Source organism: Myxocyprinus asiaticus, chromosome 24 (genome assembly GCF_019703515.2).
Source record: "Myxocyprinus asiaticus isolate MX2 ecotype Aquarium Trade chromosome 24, UBuf_Myxa_2, whole genome shotgun sequence".
In the NCBI taxonomy this organism is placed as follows: Eukaryota; Metazoa; Chordata; class Actinopteri; order Cypriniformes; family Catostomidae; genus Myxocyprinus; species Myxocyprinus asiaticus.
In genome coordinates this window covers 44,359,808-44,384,232 of record NC_059367.1, presented here as the reverse complement: position 1 = coordinate 44,384,232, position 24,425 = coordinate 44,359,808, and the positions used below count along the sequence as shown (strand labels likewise).

Below are 24,425 nucleotides of genomic sequence, written 5' to 3'. Positions count from 1 at the left end.
TGATTTCAGTAGAGTCTAACATTAGCATGTTGCTAAGCTAATGTAGAGTAAACATACAAAGCAAATCCAGAAATTGGGTTAAACAATCAAAGTTTCATTAGATTAAGCCATTTGTTATTGATACATTTTTGTATTTAATAAAACCTAAATAGATTTTAATACAGTTTGATGTTAGCATGTTGCTACGCTAATGACTCCTTTATTAAAAAAAGTGTAAAAATGCACACTAATATTGGGTAAAAGTCTATTTGTATTCAATTGAACTATTTATTATTAATACATTTTGGTATTGAATAAAATGTCAACTGATTTCAATAATGTTTGATGTTAGCATATTGCTAAGCTAAAGCCACATCAAACAAGTTTAAAAATCCATTGCACAAAAAATATTCGGTAAAATAATTAATTTGAATTAGATGGAACAATTTTTCAACCCCTTAAACTCTATGGACCCAAAGGGGGGCGCTATATCACGAAAAAAGTTTACCCTTAAAATGTTAAAGTCTCTGTATACATAAGTCAGGCATATGAGGTATCATTTGAAATCTTAGAATCTGAACTTTTCAGAGATATCCATCACTTCTGCATTTATGCTATGTAAAATAACAAAATAAGGCCTCAAAACATTCGTGTTTTGAGGTAATGGGGTAGAAATATTTATAGAAATATAAAAGTTTTTCACATAGCACATAAATGGACAAGTCATGTGCCTCATGCCGACCCCCACAAGATGCCGCTCTGGGCAACTGCACATGTCGCCCATGCCTAAATCCGCTACTGCTCTTGAGCTGCACATATACAGGAGTAAGCTTTCTCGCAGTAAGCCACATTCTCACAATAACCCGATTTTTTGGTGTCCATCTAAACGCACTGACAGAACGGTTTGCTCATCAAATGTGATCAACCCAGTGCATTCTGTTATAACTGCCAGTTTTAGTTTGTGTGTTCAGGATTTAACATGCATCTCACTGTATATATGGCCGGCAAAGCAAAACTTTGCGAAATTCGAATAGTATTTTTACTATTCGAATAATTATTGCAGAATGAATACTCGAGTATTCGACTACTTGTGCACATCCCTAGTCATAATGGGTTCATACACGCAGTGTTAATGACAGTGACACAGAGGATGAGATACACTCTTTCTTTATTTCTGTGGAGTGATAAAATGATGAAAGGAATTCTCAAAGATTTTGTTTCATGAGAAATAATGTCTCCTAGGTTTAATCAAAGAACATTAAAATAACATTTGAAATTGAAGAAATTATGACATAATATAATATAAAATAACATTAAATAATGTAAATAGAATAAATATATATATTATATATATTTATATATCGCTAAATTTTGGAACAGAGCCTCTGTCATACATGTACACTTCCAGGGCTGGCTCTTAAAGCAATTCTTTGTGGTACAGGCCCATTGCCTGTGACTCTAATTGAGACAGGCTTCAGTGAGCAGAGACGCCAGCAGCATGCTAATACAGCTACTGTGATCTATTCCCACACACACACACACACACAAACATACACAAAAACACACACACAAATGACCATACAGCCAAATACCTCTGAAAAACACTACATATATACTTAAGTACAAGCATATAAAAATCCTTCAACATGTAATACATGATAAAATCATTTAGATCCAAACTGACCCTTCACTAAGCCCCTCCTTAAATATGTTACTGATCAGTCATACTTTTGACTGTTGCTGTCTGCCATATTATCAGACAAGCTTTAGTTCTTTTCTAATGTAAGTCTATGAAAGTCCTGTGTTTTTATTAGGGCTGTCAATTTAACATTTTAATTAATTATAGGCTATAAAAAAATAACACGTTACAAAAATTAGCGACCTAAAAATGCTGTTTATGATCAGGGCTGCAACTTATGATTATTTTGATAATCAACTAATCTTACGATTATTAGAACGATTATTCGACTATTCTGGCGATTATTGCAAGGATTAATCATTAACTCTTTAACCGATTATTCAGCTTGTGCTCCGACTTAAAATGTTGTACTAAACGTGCTTACTAACAATAAAGAGGACAAAATCGTCTTTTAAAAATAAATCTAAATGACATTCACTGAATTACAAGGAAAAAAATCTTGGATTTTTATTAAGTTTAATTCAGTAATAAATTCACTGCAAAAAATCCTATTGTTATCAAGAGTTTTTGTCTTGTTTTCCATTTAAAATGATCTAAGAATCTGTAAAACAAGATACATTTACTTGAGAAGCAACATATAAGATATTTAGACTTGCTTTAAGAGAATGTATCTTAAATATAAGTTTATTTTTTCACTTGTTCATAACTTTTTGAATATTTATGTCCTTAATGTTTTATTATGCAGTGCATATACATATAAAGTAATAAAGTACTCTAAAAAGTACTCTAGTAGTAACAATGTAATAAAGTACTCTAAAGTACTCTTGTACAATAAAGGCTGTGCTATATTATGAATATTGTGACTATATTAGACTGTGCATCATGCCTTACAACACCCTTTAAGCAAAGATATTGTTTAAAACTTTCACAGCTTAGTATGGATAGAAAACTATAAGTAGGTTGATTTTCCCCAAAATTGCAAACTCTGTGGCATTACCAAAACATTGCTCTGTTTGTTTGAGTATCCTAACCAGCCAGACACCGCAACATTGGCTCAACCAATGGTGTGAGTTTGAGACGGGACTATTTTTTTGCTTACCAATGGATGACGGAAGGATTGTTCGGGAAACCTGTTTAAAAACAGAATTTTTGCCGTTTTGTTTGGTGACGCAAGAGAGGTGCAGAAATTACACACTTCACGTTTAATTAGAGCACTATAGTTTTTGAAATTCATACAAAAAAGCAAAAAAAAAAAAAAAAGTTAGCACAAATATTACTTCACAGAAAATTGGGAACACATTTAATGGTTAACTTAATCTAGTAATAATGATCGCTTTCTCTCTCCCTCGCACACAAACACACACACATGCACAAAAACAGAAAAGAGGCCCTTGATTTCAGCACGTGATTTGATCATTCACATACACACATACTCCTAGGAGCCAGCTGGGGCTGCCAAATACTCACACAAAGAAAATCACCATTAACACACACTCTTACATACACACACACACCTGTAAATGTGTTGTTCATGCCTGGGGTGGTGTGTGCATCCTCCTGCAGCTGTGTATGCGCTACTCCTGCATGGTGCATGCGACTGTAGGACAAGCTGCACTTGGACGAGGAATTCTGGGAACCAGTGAAACTTTGTCGCAACGCATCATGGGGAATCACTGTCCTACTGTGAGACTCGTTGGGCGGCCGTGGCGTCCCATAATAGTTACCTAGGCAACCAGGAACCAGGCATTAACATGCTTGAAAAGAAAGTGTGACAGAGAGCACAGAGAGAGAGAGAGATTTGTACAAAGAAAGGCCTAATGCAGACACACAGGCAGTCCACTGATACTAATGGCAGAGATTTATTCCATTTGAAACGGTTCAATCCCTCTTTTTGGGTTTGTTAAAAAAACTATAAGACTGTATAGAAGTGTGAAAGTGTTTATAGACATTAGATGTATTTTGTTTTGTAAATTTGATGTAAATTTATTTTGATGTATCTTTGGAACAGTTATACACGCTATGAAATATGGATTCAAAGAACAAGCAGACTTTTTTATTGTTGTACTTATAAACTGGTTATGTCACCAAGACTTTGATTTATCAGACTAATGTTTAAAAACTATTTAAAAATTATTTTAAAACAAAAAAGGCTTCACTACTTATTTTTCAAGAAATAATAAAAATTTTGTGCCAAATTTTGTGCTTCTTTTTGAGAACTTATAATAAGGCTTTTTTTCTCATTATGATCTCAGGATGGTTAAACCACCATTTGATTTTATCTCCTACAAAAAATATCAACATGAATTTTCATTTAGTAATAATAATAATAATAATAACAAATAAAAAATAATTTAAGAGGTGTACTGAGGTCATTGTCTGTATCAACTGCACTGATTATATTAATTTATCCTGAGCATAACAACATTGAATCTGTTTTATTGAAACCTTTGGGTTATTCTAACGAAACATGTCAAGAAAATGTCCTGGTCATATTTAATCCCAAATCAACACAAAAACAATATGGAAAAACAACAAACAACATTTTGTCCCCAAATTCTCATTACCATAACACGTATGATGATACTTATTACTGTAGCACATGCATTTTTTTACAGTAGATGCTGTTGCACAATAAAAAAGAAAGGCAGTACCAACTATGATGTATAAATACTTTACAATTAAAAAAAATATATATATCATAATGACCATCTTTTTTTGCATTACGCTAACAAGAATTAGGGGGTAAAATGTGTGCAACTGTCATAAAAGTGATGTATAAAAGTCACAATGTAAATGGCCCTTAAAATAGGCTTCATTTTCTGTAGGCAAAATATCATTTTTAATTTGTTTCTTTTGATTTTAGATTTAAATAGGACCAGGACCATTTTCTCAGGTTTCGTGAGAATCACCCCTTTGAATAAAAAACGCCTGTGTTCAGAGCAGGCAACAGTTTAAAGGGACAGTTCACCCAAAATTGAAAATTCTCTCATCATTTACTCACTGTCATGCCACCCCAGATGTGTGACTTTTTTTCTTCTACAGAATACAAATGAAGATTTTTAGAAGAATATTTCAGCTCTGTAAGTACATACAATGCAAGTGAATGGTGACCAAAATTTTGAAGCTCAAAAAAAATCACATAAAGGAAACATAAAAGTAATCCATATGACTCCAGTGGTTAAATCCATGTCTTCAGAAGTGATATGATAGGTGTCACGGATCCACCGGACTCCCTCTCTCATGCCACACTCTGCTCCCTCTCCTTCACTCCACACTCCACTCGCTCTCCCCTGAGTTGATCACATGCACTTGCACTTTATCAGTGATTAGTCAAGGACTGCACAAAAACCCCTCTCTCACACTCAGTCATTTGTCTGTTCTCATTGTCAGTGTTTCCCTGGAGACTACGGACTCCCTAGTTTGTCTAGACTTACCTGTAATTATATACTTACCTGTTATTGTTCCCTTGTCAGAGTTTAGTGTTAGTTCGTCCTCCGCTTGTTCCCCAGCGTTTGGATTCTCCTGTTTCGTTTACGTTTCCTGTAAAGACCAAAAGACTTTGTGAGTTTTCCCTTCATCTGCATATTGTTATACTTCCCTGTTTGGAGTTTACTCACCTGCTATTTGTGTCATACCTGTGTCTGGATTGCCTCACCTGTTTGTTACTCCTCTTGTCCATTCCATCTGTCAATAAACCCCATGATTGAGTCCATCCCTCTGCCTCCATGAGTTTCACCGTGACAGAAGAACAGACCAACCAAAAAGGACTCAGCGGGTATTCCACCAACACCAACGAGCACAATCACCAAGAGCATGGAGCTGACTGGTGCGTTGATGGAGCTATTTAAACAAGATCTTCCTCTCCTAGAATACACAACTAAGTTCTGTCAACTCGTCACCCCAACCACAATATCGGACTCCTACCGCAGATCCATTTACGGAATGGGACTGAACTTTCATCAACACACAGCCCTTCCGGAGGTGGAGAGTCTTTCCTTTGTGGATTATGTCCGAGCCACACTGGCCATCCATTACCCCTCGCCATTATCGACACGTGCGACAGAGGAGGTCACTCCCATCACCCCCAAGGTAACTCCTCTCCCAGCATTCTCCCCTTACACTGTGGGTTATGGCGGGAACCCCGTGCCACCACCACCGCCTGCTCCGAAGACCATGGAGCTTACCTCGATCTTCTAAAGTGAATGATCCCCCACTGATGTCGGTACGTTTGGCTATGAAGACCATTCCTCACGGATTATCAATGCCCATGCCTTCCACGTTTAACGAGCCAGTGCCCATGCCTGCCACGGTTAACGAGCCAGGGCCCATGCCTGCCACGGTTAATAAGCCAGCGCCAATGCCTGTAGCCTCGTCCGTCCCAGAGCCAATACCTGTAGCCTCGACCATCCCCATAACAACGCTCCCAGCTGTACGGGAGGAGGAGAAGAAGGGCTCCTACTTCCCAGTCGCTGCCAGTGCTCACGACCACGGAGGTCGTTCCCCAGTCGCTGCCAGTGCTCACGACCACGGGGGTCATTCCCCAGTCGCTGCCAGTGCTCATGACCACAGAGGTCGTTTCCCAGTCTCTGCTTGTGCTCTCGACCACAGAAGTCAGTTACCAGTCATTAACGGCTCCTTCGTCCAAGCCTTCCATGGCTCCTTCGTCCAAGCCTTCCATGGCTCCTTGCTCCAAGCCTTCCACTGCTCCTTGCTCCAAGTCTTCCATGGCTCCTTGCTCCAAGCCTTCCACGGCTCCTTGCTCCAGGCCTCCCATGGCTTTGTCCTTCGAGCCTCCCATGGCTTCGTCCGTCGAATCTTCCATGGCTCCGCCTTCTGAGGCTCCGCCCCTCGAGTCTCCCATGGCTCCGCCTTCCCTGGCTATGCCCCTCAAGCCTCCCATGGCTCTGCCTTCCATGGCTATGCCCCTCGAGCCACCTATGGCTCCGCCTTCCACAGCTCCACCCCTCGAGCTTCCCATGGCTCCGCCTTCCATGGCTCTGCCCCTCGAGCCTCCCATGGCTCCACATTCCATGGCTCCACCCCTCGAGTCGCCCATGGCTCCGCCCCTCAGGCATCTCCTGGCTCCGCCTTCCACGGCTCCGCCCTTCGAGCCTTACACAACTTCATCCCTCGAGCCTTCCACGGCTTCATTCCTCAAGCCTCCCGTGGCTCCGCCTTCCCTGGCTCTGCTCCTCGAACCTCCCATGGCTCCGCCTTCCATAGCTCTGCCTCTCAAGCCGCCCATGACTCCGGCTTCCTTGGCTCCGCCCCTCGGGCATCTCCTGGCTCTGCATTCTTTGGCTCCACCTGTTGAGCCTCTATTGGCTCCGCATGCCTTTGTCGAGCCTCCCTTGGCTCCGCCCTCAGAGTCTTCTACGGCTCCGCCCTCAGAATCTTCCATGGCTCTGCCCTCACCTCCTGGAACTTCACCTCCTACGATTCAGCCCGCTCCACCACCTGAGTCTCGAATCCCCAATCCTCCTGTGATCCAGCTCTGCCATTGGGATCTCAAGACCCTACTCCTGCTGCTCCGCCTCTGGATCCGCCTATGGCTCTGCCCCAAAAGTTTCCAACTCCTGCAGCCAAACCGCCGGACCCCGTTCCCTTCCTAGAGCTGCCTCCCAAACCTCCTGACCCTGTTCCTGCTCTGTGGCCGCCTCCCTGGCCTCCTGACCCTGTCCCTGCTCTGTGGCTGCCTCCCAGGCCTCCTGACCCTGTCCCTGCTCTGTGGCTGCCTCCCAGGCCTCCTGACCCTGTCCCTGCTCTGTGGCCACCTCCCAGGCCTCTTGATCCTGTCCCTGCTCTATGGCCATCTCCCAAGCCTCCTGACCCAGTCCCTGCCCAATGGTCAACACCCTGGTCTCTTGATCATCCCCAGACAGCTCCCTGGCCACCGGATCATCTGCCAATTCCTCCTGATCGTCCTCCTGGATCCTCCCCTGTCATCTGTGTCCTCCTCTATCTTTGGGTGCCAGGAGTCGCCCGTTGCGGGGAGTTCTGTCATGGATCCACCGGACTCCCTCTCTCACGCCACACTCTGCTCCCTCTCCCTCGCTCCACACTCCGCTCACTCTCCACTGAGTTGATCACACGCACCTGCACTTCATCAGTGATTAATCAAGGACTGCACAAAAACCCCACTCTCACACTCAATCATTTGTCTGTTCTCATTGTCAGTGTTTCCCCGGAGACTACGGACTCCATAGTTTGTCTAGACTTACCTGAAATGATATACTTACCTGTTATTGTTCCCCTCATCAGAGTTTAGTGTTAGTTCGTCCTCCATTTGTTCCCCAGCGTTTGGATTCTCCTGTTTCGTTTACGTTTCCTGTAAAGACCAAAAGACTTTGTGAGTTTTCCCTTCATCTGCACATTGTTATATTTCCCTGTTTGGAGTTTACTCACCTGCTGTTCGTGTCATACTAGTGTCTGGATTGCCTCACCTGTTTGTTACTCCTCTTGTCCATTCCCTCTGTCAATAAACCCCGCGATTGAGTCCATCCCTCTGCCTCCGTGAGTTTCTCCATGACAATAGGTGTGGGTGAGAAACAGATCAAAATCTAAGTCCTTTTTTACTCTAAATCTTCACTTACCATGTGGCTTTCAGATGTAAAAGTGAAAGTGGAGATTTAGAGTAAAAAAGAACACATGGACTTGACACTTGAGTCATATGGATTACTTTTATGTTTCCTTTGTGATTTTTGGAGCTACAAAGGTCTGATCACCATTCATAATTAATTTAATAATTATGTTTATTTATCACACATTATACATTTGCACATATACAGTGAAATTCTTTTTTTCACATATCCCAGCTAAGCTGGGGTCAGAGTGCAGGGTCAGCCATGATATGGCACCCCTGGAGCAGATAGGGTCAAGGGCCTTGCTCAAGGGCCCAACAGTGGCATCTTGGCAGTGCTGGGGCTTGAACCCCCAACCTTCTGATCAGTAACCCAGAGCCTTAACTGCTGAGCCACCACAAGTTTCATTTCAGAGCTGAAATATGTTTCTAAAAATCTTTGTTTGTGTTCTGCAGAAGAAAGAAAGTCACACATCTGGGATGGCATGAGGGTGAGTAAATGATGAGAACTTTCATTTTTGGGTGAACTATCCCTTTAACTGCTGCACAACAAGAAAATGCAAGGTTCTTCAACACTTCTTTGCAGTACCTTAGATTAAGCACAAAAAAAAAAAAAAAAAAAAAAGTTATTTTAAAGAACTATATTCTTTAGAGATTAAAAAAGTTCTTGATGTTTCATTATAGGTGTTTGGATTTGGTCTTTTGGATTCTAATTGGAGCCTGTCTTTTAATGACAGTTCCCATTCAAAGTTTTTTGTGGTGTTTGAAAGCAAATATTACCATACCTTCATATGTTCCTATCTCTAACAACTCCCCACTCTGTTCCAATTCCAGAAAATCCTTCACAGACAGAAAGTTGTAATCCACACCCTGAAGCTCACTGTCACGAGGAGGACGAGTCGTACCTGCAAGAACAACAAACATTACAACATAACCAAGCAAGTCAAGACTATATCACAGAAACTCAACTAAATTGTGCCCAAGACAAAAAATTACCAAAACAGCAATTGCGAGTGGGGTGGCCAATGGGGTGGCCAGGATTCAGTCCATGGTGGCCACCCCCTAGCTCTGCCCTTGCCGCTGAGATTATCAAGCTGTCATACACTGTCCTTAACGTTCCAACATTTAAGACGGTGACTCTCAAATCAACATAATTAAAGGTGCACTCAGTCATTGTTTTCCAAATTGCAAATTTTTACTCAATGAAATTAACAGTAATTTTAAATATGTTTAAAATCGACCACTCATGAGATGAAAACTCCACTTTAGTAACCTTATAAAAGTTGTTTAATTCTGCATGGACAGGGTCTGTCTGTTTTTCTGTCTGTCTTTCTGTCTATCTTTTTCTTTCTTTTTGGAGGAGGTTTGGCACTGGGACTAACAAGGAAAATTAAAAATGTCACTTCATGTCACAGACCCCTGCTGTACCCTGCTAAAAAAGACCACCCTAAGCTGGTTGGCTGGTTTTAGCTAATCGCCCAGCCTAGCCAGTCTGATCAATTAGCTGGTTTCAAAGGGGTTTTGAACCATTTTTAGCTGGTCAGACTGGGATACCAGCTAAGACAAGCCTGACCAGCTAAGATCAGCATGACCAGCTAAGACCAGCTAAAACAAGACTGACTAGCTAAAAAAAATGTTCAAAACCCCTCCAAAACCAGCCTGACCGGCATGACCTGCTATGACCAGGCTGGGCAACCAGCTAAAACCAGCCAACCAGCTTATGCTGGGTTTAGCTGGTCTTTTTGTAGCAGGGCAGCATTTCATGATTATTTCAATGGCTTTGCAATGTAAACATCATGTATGTACATACAGAAATATGGTAGCCTACCATATATGTTTTTATTGGCATAAAACGCAACACTCAATTTTATACAATATGTAACGGGGGCCCCAGCTCCATCTCTATACCCACCAAGGGGTCCTTGGCCTGAAAATAGTTGAAGACCCCTGGTTTAGAGCTTTGTAAAATTCTCAGTTACCTGCTGAAAAACAAAAAAACCTGAGGCTGGTTAAGATGTTATTTTCAGCAGGGACATTGCAAATAACTAGTAACTACTGACTAAAACATCTGAATGAATCAATCAAGCAAATATGACTGTTGAAACAATACAACAGAAACAGGCCTACAGTATAGTGAACCTGAGCAGGACGTGTTGTCAGTGTACTGTGAGGCACTTTGGATTAACAATTTGGATAAACTCTCTCATTCATGCAGGATTTCTTAAGCCGAAAACTTCAATAAGAATTACGTTCTTACATGAAGTTTTCATACATACATTAGTGAATCACAGAGTAAAAACAGTAGAGGAAACAATGAAAATCCAGTTCACATTAATTGCTACAAACCACGAGCAGAAAAAAACAACGACACTAAAAACTTTCACACATGAAATCTGTTAAATTGCATTAGAATTGCTGGATTTCCTTTTCTAAATGTGCCACATCTGCTATTCACACTGTAGGGCTTTACTGGTTGTTTAGATCAGTGTTACTATCAGAAACAATTAATAATTATTTCTTTAATTATTAATTAATATTTAAATAAATTAATTGAATATAACTCATTAAAACCTCATATGGGGCTCCAGTTAATGTAGTGCGCTACGTTTAGGAGTGGGTTTATTTATTAGCAATAATTAATAATTATCAAAGATAATTATTAATTATTAAACTCAATAGAACATTGATGAGAATCAACGCTAGTTTTTTTTTTTATCCTTTAAATCAACACCTATCAAAGATAATCACCAATCATTAACATTGATGAAACATTAATTAAAATTAACACTAGCTTATTGATCATTCAAATTCAACAATCATCAAAGATGATTATCGATTATCAAAAATCAATAGAATATTAATAAGGATTAATATCGCCAGGGCACCACCCTGGAATCAGGAACTAATAACCAGATAGTATAACAGTCTCAATATTAGATTGTTTTCTTAGGAAAATCGACATCCGAAGAATTTCGATTTTCGGGAATAAAAAAACAATGAATGAAGGCTTGAATCCGAGCACTGACATCCCGTCAGCATGACACAGGCGTATGCAAAACAAACCAAAACACTTCTCTTTGTAATATAAACAAAGTTTATTTATGCAGTAATATCAGTTAATAATTAAAACAATGCAGTCAATAAACTTCCGACTTACAACTACAAACTAAACAGTGATATGATTAGATATGGAAACTAAAATAATCCTATAACACATAAGGTGTGTGTGGGTGTGTGTGTGTGTGTGTTTTGTACGAGAGAGAGAGAGGGAGAGAGAGAGAGAGAATTAAGTGACGGCCCCAAAGCCGATTTCGCGATCATGGGAGAGAAAGCAGCTGTTAGTTTATCACTCAGAGACGCGGTAGACGTGTTCTTTGATTCTTTAATGGATAAACTCAGTTTGCCGGTCTCACATGCGATGGCGGAAATGCACAACAGTCCAATGTGGTTGAACCACAATACAGTAAATCAAATTCGTGATAATTAATACCCTGAGTATTAATAATGAGCGGACATGGTGGTCCATAAACTGTACAAGCAAAAAAAAACCTTGAAGCACAAGAACACACTATAATATTCTATCTCTGCCCAGACGTAAACCTCTTACTTGAATCGCATGAGGATGCAGAATGTGTGTTCATCCGTCCTTTAACTCAGACTCGGTTCCTAGAGGCTCGGGTGATGACGGGAGGCCGTTTCCTCGCTTTGTCGGCGGTCGGTACGGCTGCTGATTCTCGGCGGGCTGAAGGAGAAATCAGAAATGTCGACTTGATTGAAGATGGAAGAGAAATCTTTAATCTCTTCACTTCTGCAGGCAAACGGATGAAGATGCGGATTGCTCGGCGGTCTCCTTCGGATCCGTTAGAGTGTTCGGTTGAACACAGAGTAATCTCAACTCGTCCAGTGAGATGGAGATTGTATGGCCACAGTTTCAAGTCGGACATTATTTCCTTGTGCCACGAGGTTGCACCTGAGAGCAGCGATGAGCTATGTCTATACACGGCGAACAAAGTTGCTGGAAGCAAATCCCGGAAGCATTTCAGAGGTATTTCTACTCCTGATGATGTCATAGTTGAGGTGCGTTCTGTTGTGTGCCTCATCCAATAGGAGTTGAGAGTTCGATCCTTTAGTGAGCAAGGCTTCATGGGATTTGTAGTCTGTTTTGGACTCCCTTTGTTTGATTTTGGCGCGATTTTTATCAGTATAAATTTATGACCTGGTATGTGGGGGCCTGAGTTAGATTTTACAACTTGTGTTAGGCCTGCCTTTGTCTTCTATCTGAATACATGAGGCCCAACATTCCCCCCTTTGGTCTGAAGAGTTGGTTGTTGTCCAGCATCTTTAGAGCAACTGAAGGGCCAAACAGTTCTTGTCGGTTCACAGTAACCTGTGGGTTATGCCATCCATGTATTCCTGATAGGAAAGAAAATGGTTGCACAGTCCATACATGGTAGGCGAGTGTTGGTGGTGTTTTGAGGTGAATGTGTGCATTACCTCTCTGAAAACCAACATTAAATACGGACTTTAGTCTATATATATTCTGCCTATGATGGTAGATTGAGGATAAATCCTATTTTGAGGTTCTGAGGATTTACATGGATTGGAATTTCAATGCCAAAACTATATGCCAGGTGTATCTGTGAAGGTTACACAATGGAGATAGTAGCAGATCTAAGGATTTGTTTGACAAGGTCTAGGGAGACCAGGTAAGCTGGAATCCTTCCACCACTCAGACTGCTGACTGAGGAGCTAATTTCCCTGAGGTCCTGCATTAGATCTCTAACGATACACGCATAAGTTGTTTTCTCTGACAAAGTCCCTAAAACGTGCAAAGTGTTATTGATAAGAACGAAGCGCAAACTTACAGTGACAATAGTACCCTGAAGGTTTTATTCAGGCCCTGTAATTGTTCTTATTGGAGTCGTCGTCTCTGCTGGTTTTTGGACAATGGCGACTTGTCCATCTGAAGCTAACTATTTTCTGGACCAAGTGGTCTCGGTATGTCAACCTGAGCCCACGTGTGTCCACGACGGCAGTCAATGAGCAGAGCCAATCGGCTCAGTAGGTCCTGGCCAACTAACAGTGGTTCCGTATTAATGGGACATATGTAAACAGGGTGTACTAGCGTCATCCCTTGAAAGGTGTCAATCCAGGCCCATTTTGTGATTGACGACCTATCTTGCATGTAGCTTGTGATGCTTACATTGCAGGTCTCTGTCTATAACGGTTTGCCAAGGGAGAGCTTTGCTCTAGCCACCTCTGCGAAGGTGTTGCAACCCATAAGACTATTTCGGAACCGGTGTCAAGTAGTGCGTGGGAGCTGAATGACCCATGTGTCAGGCGTTGCCCCTACGGTACAGATCGGCCAAGAAGGTCAGAAAAAGAGGGTGTGGCATGTTAGGAGTGACTGTTTTGGGGAGCAACTTGGATCCTGTTCCCCTTTTCCCGATCTACAAAGTACAATTTGGTGTTAACGGGAGGGGGTACATCGTCTAGTCATACTGACGGGGTTTCAGTGCTGTGTTCCTTTGAGGAGGTCGGCGGACCTGGTGAACAACAGAGCACATCAAGCTTAGTTACTAACTCATTCAAACATCTCCTTATGTCTTCCATTTCTTTTCTCAAATCTTGTTCTCTAAGGGGATTTGAAACATTTTCTACCCACCCACCTTCTTGTTTGGGTTTTCGTTCGAAACGCGCCTTTCCTTTCGGCCGGCGAATATTTTGTTGTTTAGGCCTGCCGTGTCCCTGGGGGTGTGTCTGGTTACCACCCCCCTGGTTCTGTTGCCTACCCTGCTGGCGGGGTGATTGGTGCCTCTGGGGTCCTGCTCTAGCATTCACCTTAACGCGAGGCATTTCGTTGCCTTCAAGCGCTAGGTCTGCATATTCTGAGGCTTGGATCCCCAGGACTCTGGCGTCGCCTTCGTGCCCTCGGGCAGGGCGCATGCGTGTCTCCCATGCCAGTTGTGCGTACTTTCTGATTTCCTGCATGGTGGGGTTGCCCATTCTGCAGTGCATCGTGACGTCATATCGCACGCACTCGTGGATGTTGTGAAGGAAAAGAGACTTGAAAGCTCGTTCCTCCTCCAGGCCTGGTTCATTACTTCCTTGGAAATACGTGGTTCTCAGGCATCTATAATACTCACGCGGAGGCTCGTGCCTCTTCTGGGTGATGGCGAAAGCAGCTATGGTAGCGGAGGCTTCGTCGATATACAGCGAATACTTCTCGCGTAGGGTTTTACACAGAGCTGAGTAGCGGTTTCGAGTACCAGTCGGTAGCGTTTTCATGAACGCATGGACACTCCTTACCGTGGTCTTCCATATGAGCTTGAGTTTTTCACACAACGAAGCATAAGGCAAGTCAACCAGGCAGTGCTCAATTTCTCTGAGATAATTGTCGATGTTTGATTCTCGATTACTTGGGTCAAAGCGCTCTATGTCCCCTGCGAGGGTCTCGACTTGTCGGATGCGCAAGCGTTGGTGTCGATATGACCACGGGTCGTCCGAGTCATCCGAAACACCACAGTCACTCGGATCGCTATAGCGATGAGGATGACTTCCTCCCCTTCGTGGTGGGGAAGGAATCCAGTCGACGCGTGGGGGTGGAGTCAGTCGGTTTGAAATGCACGGTGGTGTGACTGAAAACTGACTGGGGGGGCAACTGTAAGGAGGGGCACTTGCATCCAACCAGCGGGCCACTGGAGGAGCTTGAAAAGTGGCTTGGAGTACGAAGTCAGAGACTGTACCACTAGGGGCAGCTCGGCTCCTAGCGTGTGTCCCTGGGTTTCTCAGGGGCACATTTCTACGCGTAGCGCTAAAGAGGGGGCCCTCTTCTATGTCAGATGTTGTGCTGTGTGTTTCAGCTGCACTTACCTGATCTGACTCTACTCTTAGCTGGGCAGCTTGAAGCTGCCTGCGCAGGGTTTCGTTTTCCTCCTGCATCCGGGCATTATCTTCCTGTGCCTGGACTTTCTCAGCTTGGGTGCACCTAACGTTCTGCAACACTTGGTAGCTGCTCTGCAGCTGGGCGAGCTGGGCCTGGTGCTCTGCGGTTTGCAGTTGGGTTCTGCGGTGATGAAGAAGGAACATTTGGCCCACTAGGTCCGGGATTGTGCGCTTTGGCTTCCCGACCGGGTTGCTGACATAATCAACTAGTTCCTGCAATGCTTTATCACAACGACTAATATTGTAGCCAGTAAGATTATCTCTTTCCTCTACAGAGAGACGGAGGACAGCAGTGACCACATCTTGCAGTGCTGGGTCGACTGACCTCTGTGGAGCTTCAGCTTCAGTCATGCAGGGCGATTGGTGACTCATTTTACTGGGCAGTAAAAATTATTGCGACACAGTGGCTCTGATAGCTTGTTGTTTTACAGTTGCTATAATGCTGACACGAACGCACAGGTGAGAGGCTTCGACCTGTGGCTTACGGGCTACTGTTATGTAATGTGCAAATTTCACTGTGTTCTCTCTTTTGTAGACGTCGATGTAGTGACTTGGCACCTCTCTGTAACATCTAGGTGAAAGCGTTAGGAGTTTAAAAAAAAATAACAACAGCAGGTTTTAAGCAGACTATCTTAAATTTACCAACCCCTAATTCACTCTTAAGAGCACTTTCACACCACACTGGCTTATTTTTGGCAAGTTTTGAGAAGTAAACTGTCAAACAGAACCAAACTTTAAAGTAATGATTCAAGTTATTACTTTGGATTCTTATGCATACACACTGTGACAGAACTGGCACGTAGGATGCCTCACACGGGGCACCAATTATTATGTAGGGCTTCCGGGATGGCTATAAATCCCTCCACCGCCCAACAACTGGCAAATCGGACCACTCTTCCATTCCGCTTCTGCCCGCTTACAGGCAGAAACTGAAACAGGAAGCACCCGTCCTCAGAACGATCCAGTGCTGGTCAGCCCAATCAGATTCTACGCTACAAGACTGTTTTGATCACACAGACTGGGAGATGTTCCGGTTCCCCCTCTGATGACGACATCGAGGTCTACGCTGATACCGTAACATGTTTCATCAGGAAGTGCATAGATAATGTAGTGCCGACCAAAACAATATGGATTTACTCCAACCAGAAACGTGGATTAATAGCGATGTTCGTGTGGCACTTAATACATGGACCTCTGCTTTTTATTCCGGGAATGAGGAGGAGCATAAACAAGCCAGTTATGCCCTCTGCAAAACTATCAAAGCAGCCAAACGCCAGTACAGGGAAAAGATTGAAGGACAGTTCAACACCACCGACTCTAGAAGCATGTGGCAGGGAATTAATAACATCACGGACTTCAAATGGAATAAAAACTCCACCTTGAACACTGCTGCCTCTCTCCCGGTTGAGCTTAATACTTTTTATGCTCGTTTCAAGGGAAATAACACCTCCCTTGCGGAGAGAGCTCTCGCTGCCGAAGCTACAAAGGTTAATTCACTCTCCGTCTCTGTAGCGGATGTAACCCGATCCTTCCGATGGGTGAATATCTGTAAAGCCGCGGGTCCAGACAGCATTCCGGGCTGTGCCATCAGAGCGTGCGCGAACCAACTGGCTGGTGTTTCTTTGGACATTTTCAACCTTTCCCTCTCCTTGTCTGTGGTCCCCACATGATTTAAAATGTCCACCATTGTGCCTGTACCAAAGCAATCCAAAATCACTTGCTTAAATGGCTGGCGTCCTGTTGCTCTGACCACCATCATCAGCAAATGCTTTGAGAGGCTAATCAGAGATTACATCTGCTCTGTGCTGCCTGCCTCACTGGACTCACTGCAGTTTGCATACCGCAACAACCGCTCCACTGATGAGGCCATTGCATCTACACTACACACTGCTCTCAGTACAATGTATATATATATATATATATATATATATATATATATATATATATATATATATATATATATATATATATATATATATATATATATATATATATATAAATTAAATTGTAAATACTGTATATTAGAAACAAATTTATTTTTCATTTAACATTTTCTATACCAAAATAAATAAATAAATACAACAAATATTTTGTTTTTTAATTTGAATAATAGTTGGATATTATACAGCCATTGTGTAACTTTATAATTTTTACTCTATGATATAAATAGCCCCATGTAAAGCTATAAAATCATATAGACACTTTCACAGGAAAATAATGCCATCCAGTGATTTGTTTATCATTTTCTACTTATTCTAACTGATATATTCAAGACTTCATTCTTTTTATTTCGACCAAACCTTGTCTATGTTAGCCACCTAGATAACTAACCTTGGGTCAAACTACCACAATTTAAATCAGAAGAATGGAAAAAACTGCAATGTTCTATACATCACACAAAACCTAATGATTATCCTAAGCTCGGATGGGCGATAGTGTCAGAAAGGTAAATGTGTGATGAAAAATACAACTATGGCATTTTGTGGTGCTTCTATGACACTTTTGGCTCACGTGTGGACTTGTGTGCTCTTCAGCACTCGTACCCCGGTTCATTACATCACAAGTACAAGCTTTGTCACATTCACCATTTTTTAAATTAGTCTACAAAAGGAACCATATCTACTCAAATACTCTTAAATGCCCATTCAGTCTGTTGTTTGAGTGAAACACTGACTCCTGTCTGGCACTCTTTTATACACCCATTTTTGCAGTAATATCCGTAGTATAAACAACAACAGATGGTAATCGGTGCATATTATTGCTGTGTATAGCGTGATAGCGCATTAGCAAAATTAATGCAGAATGTAAACATGACAAATGACACAATCTACTGCATATATATTTGTGGCAGCGGGGGCGTGGTCAAGCAACTCTCCGGAGAGAGAGAAAGCGGTAAGGGCGCTTACACCTGAGCCAAATTATGTCTAACACCTGTCTCTAATTTCAGTAAGCACCGGGAGAGCGGATAAATAGAGCCACACCGCAAGTAGAAGGAGAGAGAGCCTGGGCACCACAGAACCGAACAGAAAGCAAGAGTTTTATGATGAGAGTTTTATGTTGGTGAAGCGGTGTGTGATTAAAGTGTATATTGCAAGAGAAAAATAAATCCTTACCTGAACCAGGAAAGCTGCTTGTCGTTTCCTCCCTACAATTTTACTTTAAATCTTCATAGAGTGGTTTAAACAGCATATTTTACTGATCTCATGTGAATTCTACTCATAGAATAAGGGAAGAAATCGTTGATAACACATTTTAATGTCACATCAGTTAAGATTTTACATGTAGTCGTGTGTGTGTGTGTGTGTGTGTGTGTGTGTGTGTGTGTGTGTGTGTGTGTGTGTGCATCTAAATGCCTCCCCCAGCGGTGTGCCTGGTGTCTGAATGTTCGTAGACAGTATACGAACTGTCCATAATGGTATAATGGACAGTATACCATTGCTCAGCTGTTTCGAACCTCTTTCTAGCTCTCAGTGAAGAACGAAGAGGAACTTCAATGTGAGTAAAAACTTAGTCTTTACCCATGATATGTGTAAAAGTAAATATAAGTTATTGTTGTTGTAGAGCCTCTAGTGTTAATTTCACCAGTAAACATGTATAACACCACATACAACGAGCCACATAAAAATATTTTAGCAAAAAGTAAGGTTGTTTCTAGCACAATGTCAAACCTATATTCTATACAAAAATAAAGCAATGAGCCATGTGCATTACATTGATTTGACCATGGCAAGGGGGGTTCTTAGGTATAACACAAAGTGGAGTGCCTAAAAACTCTTTAACCATGGCCATTACAGTAAGGCATGGCCTCTTGAGTTTTACTGCTTTTATAAAATGGCAGCAACAACAATATGATAAGAAACACTAATGTAAAATGATCGGTAAGGTTGCCAAGCAAAGCAGAAACGTGGTGCATTAATACAGAATGTGTCATCACAGGTGTGGATTTTGATTTGGCATTTTATTATGGCTAGAGTTAGAACTACTCATTTTATAACAATAATGTTTACTAGAAGTTGACTGATTAATCGGTTTTGCTGATGGGTTGCCAACTGTCCCTTATTAGCTGGGACGCCCCGTATTTTGGCTGAAATGCTCAAGCTATACCTTTTTGACTTTTGTTGCCACCATGTCTGAGCCCTTCACAGTAAGGAAAGAGTACTAGACAGAATTATCACATTTTATCATGTTTAAGGTGTGTCTATACAAAAATGCATTTTTTTGCTATGAAGATAATTAGTTTGAAGTTTTTTTTTCCTCTCCCCTTTCCTCCCCAATTTGGCATGCCCAATTCCCAATGCGCTCTAAATCCTTGTGGGGCGTAGTGACTCGCCTCAATCCAGATGGCGGAGGACGAATCTCAGTTGCCTCTGCATCTGAGACAGTCAATCCGTGCATCTTATCACATGGCTTGTTGAGTGCATTACTGCGGAGACCTAACGTGTATGGAGGCTCACGCTATTCTCCACGGCATCCACGCACAACTCACCACGCACCCCACCGAGAGTGAGAACCACATTATGTGACCATGAGGAGGTTAACCCAACCATGGAGTCACTCAGCATGCCCTTGATTCAAACTTGTGTCTCCAGGTGTGGTAGTCAGTGTCTTTACTTGCTGATCTACCCAGGCCCCCAGTTTGACAGTTTTGATTAAAATGAGTAAAGTAATGCAATACACATGTAACATTCTGGCAGGCTGAAGACAGGAACAGATGGAGACAAGTAGCTGAAATGTGAACCCGAGTGCAGTTTATTTACAGTGCTGGTATCAGAACATGTAACATAGTTACAAACAAACAATACTCGACAAAGGACTACAAACATGAGGGCTTAAATACACTGACAAGGGAAACACATGACAAAGACAACCAATGACAAAACTTAAGTAATAACAAGATAACAAGAACAAATGAAAAGACAAAAATGATAACAAGTTAACAAGACAATAAACCAATGAGAACAAGACACATGAACATGAGAGAAACAGGATATCACATGACTAGACAAGGAAGTGAACTGATTTCACAATAAAAGTCATGGAAACATGAACATGAATCTAAACATGAAACAAAAACACACAAATACGTTACATATCCCCCCCTCTACGGGCGGCTCCCGATGCCCAAAAACAAAAGTTCATGAGGGAGCTAGGTAGGGGGGAACTAGGTGGTGCTGCAGGCCATAAGGGATCCGGCGGGTGGCCGGTAAACCATGGCAGACCAGGCATGAATACAGAAGGCCATGGTGGAACAGGCAAAGGGTCCAGAGACTGGTGTGGATCAGGAGACCAGGGTGGAGCCAGTGGCTAAAGAAGTGGCTCCAGGAAGGGAGCGGGGTCTGGCGGTTTGGGTGGTGGCTCCAGAAAGGGGGCAGGGTCCGGTGGAATCTCAAGAGGTGGAGCCACAGGAGATGGAGGAGTATGTGGTTCAGGAAGTAGAGCGGACGGAGTCACAGGAGGCGGAGTCTCAGGGGGCGAAGCCACAGGAGGTGGAGGCTCAGAGGGCGGAGCTAAAGGAAATGGAGGCTCAGGGGGTGAAGCCTCTAGGGAACTTGGAGAGCAAGGAACTAGGGGACTCGGAGAGCCGTGGAAGACTCGCGGGGCAGAGCAGTGTAAGACAGAATCTCGGGGAACTGGGCAGGCCCTGGGAACTGGACAGGCTCGTCGACAGCCTCGGGGAACAGGACAGGCTCGTCGACAGCCTCGGGGAACAGGACAGACTTGTTAACAGTCTTGGGAAACTGGACAGGCTCGTCAACAGCCTTGGGTAACTGGACAGGCTCCTCGATGACCACCAGGTCAGGAGTGCTGGCAGTGACTGGGAAACGACCTCTGTGGCCGGGAGTGCTGGCAGCAACTGGGTAACGGCCTTCGTGGCCGTGAGCACAGGCAGTGACAGGGAAAGACCTCTGTGGCTGTGGGCACTGGCAGTGACAGGGGAACGACCTCCATGATCGTGAGCACCGGCAGTGACACTTCCTGTTCCTGACGACACGCTGCACATGTGTTTGTAGCTTGCTAGCCTGCTCAGCATTGCTTATTCTTATTCTGATCTGTTCATCGTTTTATTCTTTGCCATTTCACCACGTGGTTTGGGTTTTTATGCTTTTCTACTGTTTCAACTGCATGTATTTTACTGCGTTCACCGTTTCTCTGGTTTTTTTATTTTTTCCGCTTTTTTCCATTCGAGTCTACATCTCACGTCTCAATTGCGTGCATTTTTTTCTCCACTGTGCTTTACACAGATTATTGCATCAATCTCAAACATCTGCTGATTAGGAACCACATCCATGTCAAACCCTCGCCGCACAAGAACAACCACAACAACAACAACAACAAACAACTGTGGTAAGTCATGACATCCGCTCATGTTATTGCTTCCTGCATTACATGCCACGTGTTTACTATAGCTTCTTCCGTCAACAGTGAGGGATTTACATGTGATAAATGTAAGGAATTAGTCAAGCAGACGGTGAAGATTAATGAGTTAGAGACACACATCTGAACGCTTGTGGAGGTCAGTGAGAAAGAGAAGCCAGTAGATACTGTTTCGGATGCGGGTAGAACAGCAAGCAACACACACACTTTGGTTGCGGATAAAGAGTCCCTGCAGCAGGGCAATTGGGTGATGTCTCGGCGGCATACTCGCTCAGCGAAGCGACACCACTCTCCCGTTTCTTTTAGGGTATCCAATCGATTCTCCCCACTCAGTGATGCACCCACTGAGTATCATGTTGAAAGAGCCCGAATAATTGGTGATTCTGTTGTAAGGAATGTGGAAATAGAGATTCATGCCACTATTGTTAAATGCATTTCGGGTGCCAGAGCATCTGTCATCAGATCAAATTTACAAGTGCTGGCTAATGCTAAACATAGATTTTCTAAAATTGATATTCATGTCGGCACTAATGATGTCTGGCTTTGCCAGTTGGAGATCACTAGAGATAATGTTAAAGAGGTGTGTGAACTTGCAAAAATGATGTCAGACACTGTAATATGTTCTGGCCCCCTCCCTGCTCATCATGGTGAGGTTTACAGTAGATTAGTGTCACTGAATGGCTGGATGTCTGAGTGGTGTCCAGAGAATAGCATAGGATTTATAGACAATTGGAAGAGTTTTTGGGGTAGAGCTGACCTGTAAAATAAAGATGGACTCCATCCCTCCAGGGAAGGTGCCACTCTCCTCTCTAGTAATTTGGCTCATAGTCTTAATAATGATAGTATTTGACTAACTGTGGCCCAGGTCAGGAAGTAGACAAACTGGTTTATCCGAACATCTGCTAGCTGCCTTGAGACATCATACAGGTCACATAAACTACAACACACAGAGACTGTATCACCTAGATATCACATAGAGACTGTGTCTGTTCCCCGAACTACCAAACACAAAACTCTAAAAAAAAATAATAATTTAGAAAATATTTGATTAAGGTCAAAATTTAAAAAACAAAAAACTAATTGAAGATAATCCATATACAGATAGGGCTACAAAACATTAGATCTCTTTCTACCAAAGCACTAATTGTAAATGAAATTATTACAGATCATAGTTTGGATGCACTCTGTTTGACTGCAACCTGGCTTAAACAGGATGAATATATTAGTTTAAATGAATCTACTCCCCCAGGTTATTGTTATAAACATGAGCCTCATCTGAAAGGTCAAGGAGGAGGCATTGCTACAATTTACAGTGAAGTTTTTGGTGTTACTCAGAAGACAGGATATATGTTTAAGTCTTTTGAACTAATAATGCTTAATATGACACCGTCACATATAAATAAAAAACCTCTGTTGTTTTTTGCCCTTGCTACAGTATATAGATCACACAGGCCTTACTCTAGTTTTGGAATTATTGGGATTAGCATTTATCGATATTCTCAACTCTCTTGGAGTCAGACAAAATGTGACAGGACCAACTCATCACCATAATCATACGCTAGATTTAATTCTGTCATATGGAGTTGATGTTGATACTATTGAAGTTCAAACACAGAGCGATGATATCTCAGATCTCTACCTCGTCTCTTGTTTGTTGTGATCAGCTAATGTCACTCAATCTACACTATGCTATAGTTCAGGTATAACTATTCTTTCGACCACAAAGGATAGCTTCACTAATAATCTTCCAGAATTGATTCACATACTCAGTAAGCCAAAAAGTCTAGAAGAACTTGATATATTAACAGAAAGTGTAAATACAGTCTTCTCTAGCACTCTTGATAGTGTCGCCCCCCTTCGATAAAGAAGATTAAAGAAAAAAGCCTCGCACCGTGGTACGATGATCACACTCATGCTCTCAAAAGAGCAGCTCGGAAAATGGAGAGCACATAGAAGAATACAAAATTAGAGGTATTTCGCGGTGCATGGAAGGATAGTGTCTGTAGCTACAGACAGGCACTAAAAGCTGCCAGGTCAGCATATTAAATAATCAGAAATAAAATTGGAACTATGCAATTAATTGTCACAGCACCTCAGAAAACAGTGTCTCATAATTTTGCTCACAACCAACTTCAATCCTTCGCTGTCATAGGTCATGAAGAGCTAACAAAACTTATCAAAAAATCAAAAGTCACAACATGTATGTTAGATCCAATACCAACTAAGCTCTTAAAAGAGGTATTCCCAGTAATCTCAGAACCTCTTCTTAATATTATTAACACCTCGCCATCCTTAGGACATGTCCCAAGAAACTTTAAAATGGCAGTTATCAAACTTATCAAGCTTATTAAGAAGCCACAGCTTGATCCTAGAGAATTGGTTAATTACAGACCGATTTCAAATCTACCATTTATGTCGAAAATACTAGAAAAGATAGTGTCCTCCCAACTATGTTAATTTCTACAGAGAAATTGAATATATGAAGAATATAGCACCGGTGCGTCCTGTTGGATTTTTTCCTCATTACAGCGGAAACAACTTAAAATACTCCATCATTTTTGGGCATACAGATAAGTGTAAGACATCATTAGAGACTATAAAGGGTCTACATTTATTTGTGTACACTCACAATAACAACAAAACCTTGTGCTTTTGTAAAATAAAGAAAATAACCAGGGTGCGCTTTCAGCCGTCTCTGTCTCCGCGAGCATCTTTCTGAAACACGTCACAAAAATGAACTGAAACTCTATGAATATTTATCAGACAAACATGAAACATATGTCTAAAGAAAGCTTAAAATGTCTACTTTTAAATAAAACAATTCAAATTTAATCTGTAATCTGTATGAAACAAAGTGATGTACAGTTTCTCCTGGCTCAGCTAATTATCGCTAATGTGATCACACCC

General features: G+C 42.2%; 1 protein-coding gene across 2 annotated transcripts in view; it reads right to left on the bottom strand.

Annotated features, from left to right (window-relative positions):
• The window catches only part of magi1a (membrane associated guanylate kinase, WW and PDZ domain containing 1a), a 184,018-nt gene that overhangs the window by 61,897 nt on the left and 97,696 nt on the right, over positions 1 to 24,425 (bottom strand). For both annotated transcript variants that reach the window (XM_051652787.1, XM_051652785.1), the window contains exons 3-4: positions 8,984 to 9,103; positions 3,133 to 3,342 (exon numbers count right to left, since the gene is read on the bottom strand). In XM_051652787.1, coding sequence (XP_051508747.1) covers positions 3,133 to 3,342; positions 8,984 to 9,103 — 330 coding nt within the window. The remainder of the gene's footprint in view (positions 1 to 3,132; positions 3,343 to 8,983; positions 9,104 to 24,425) is intronic.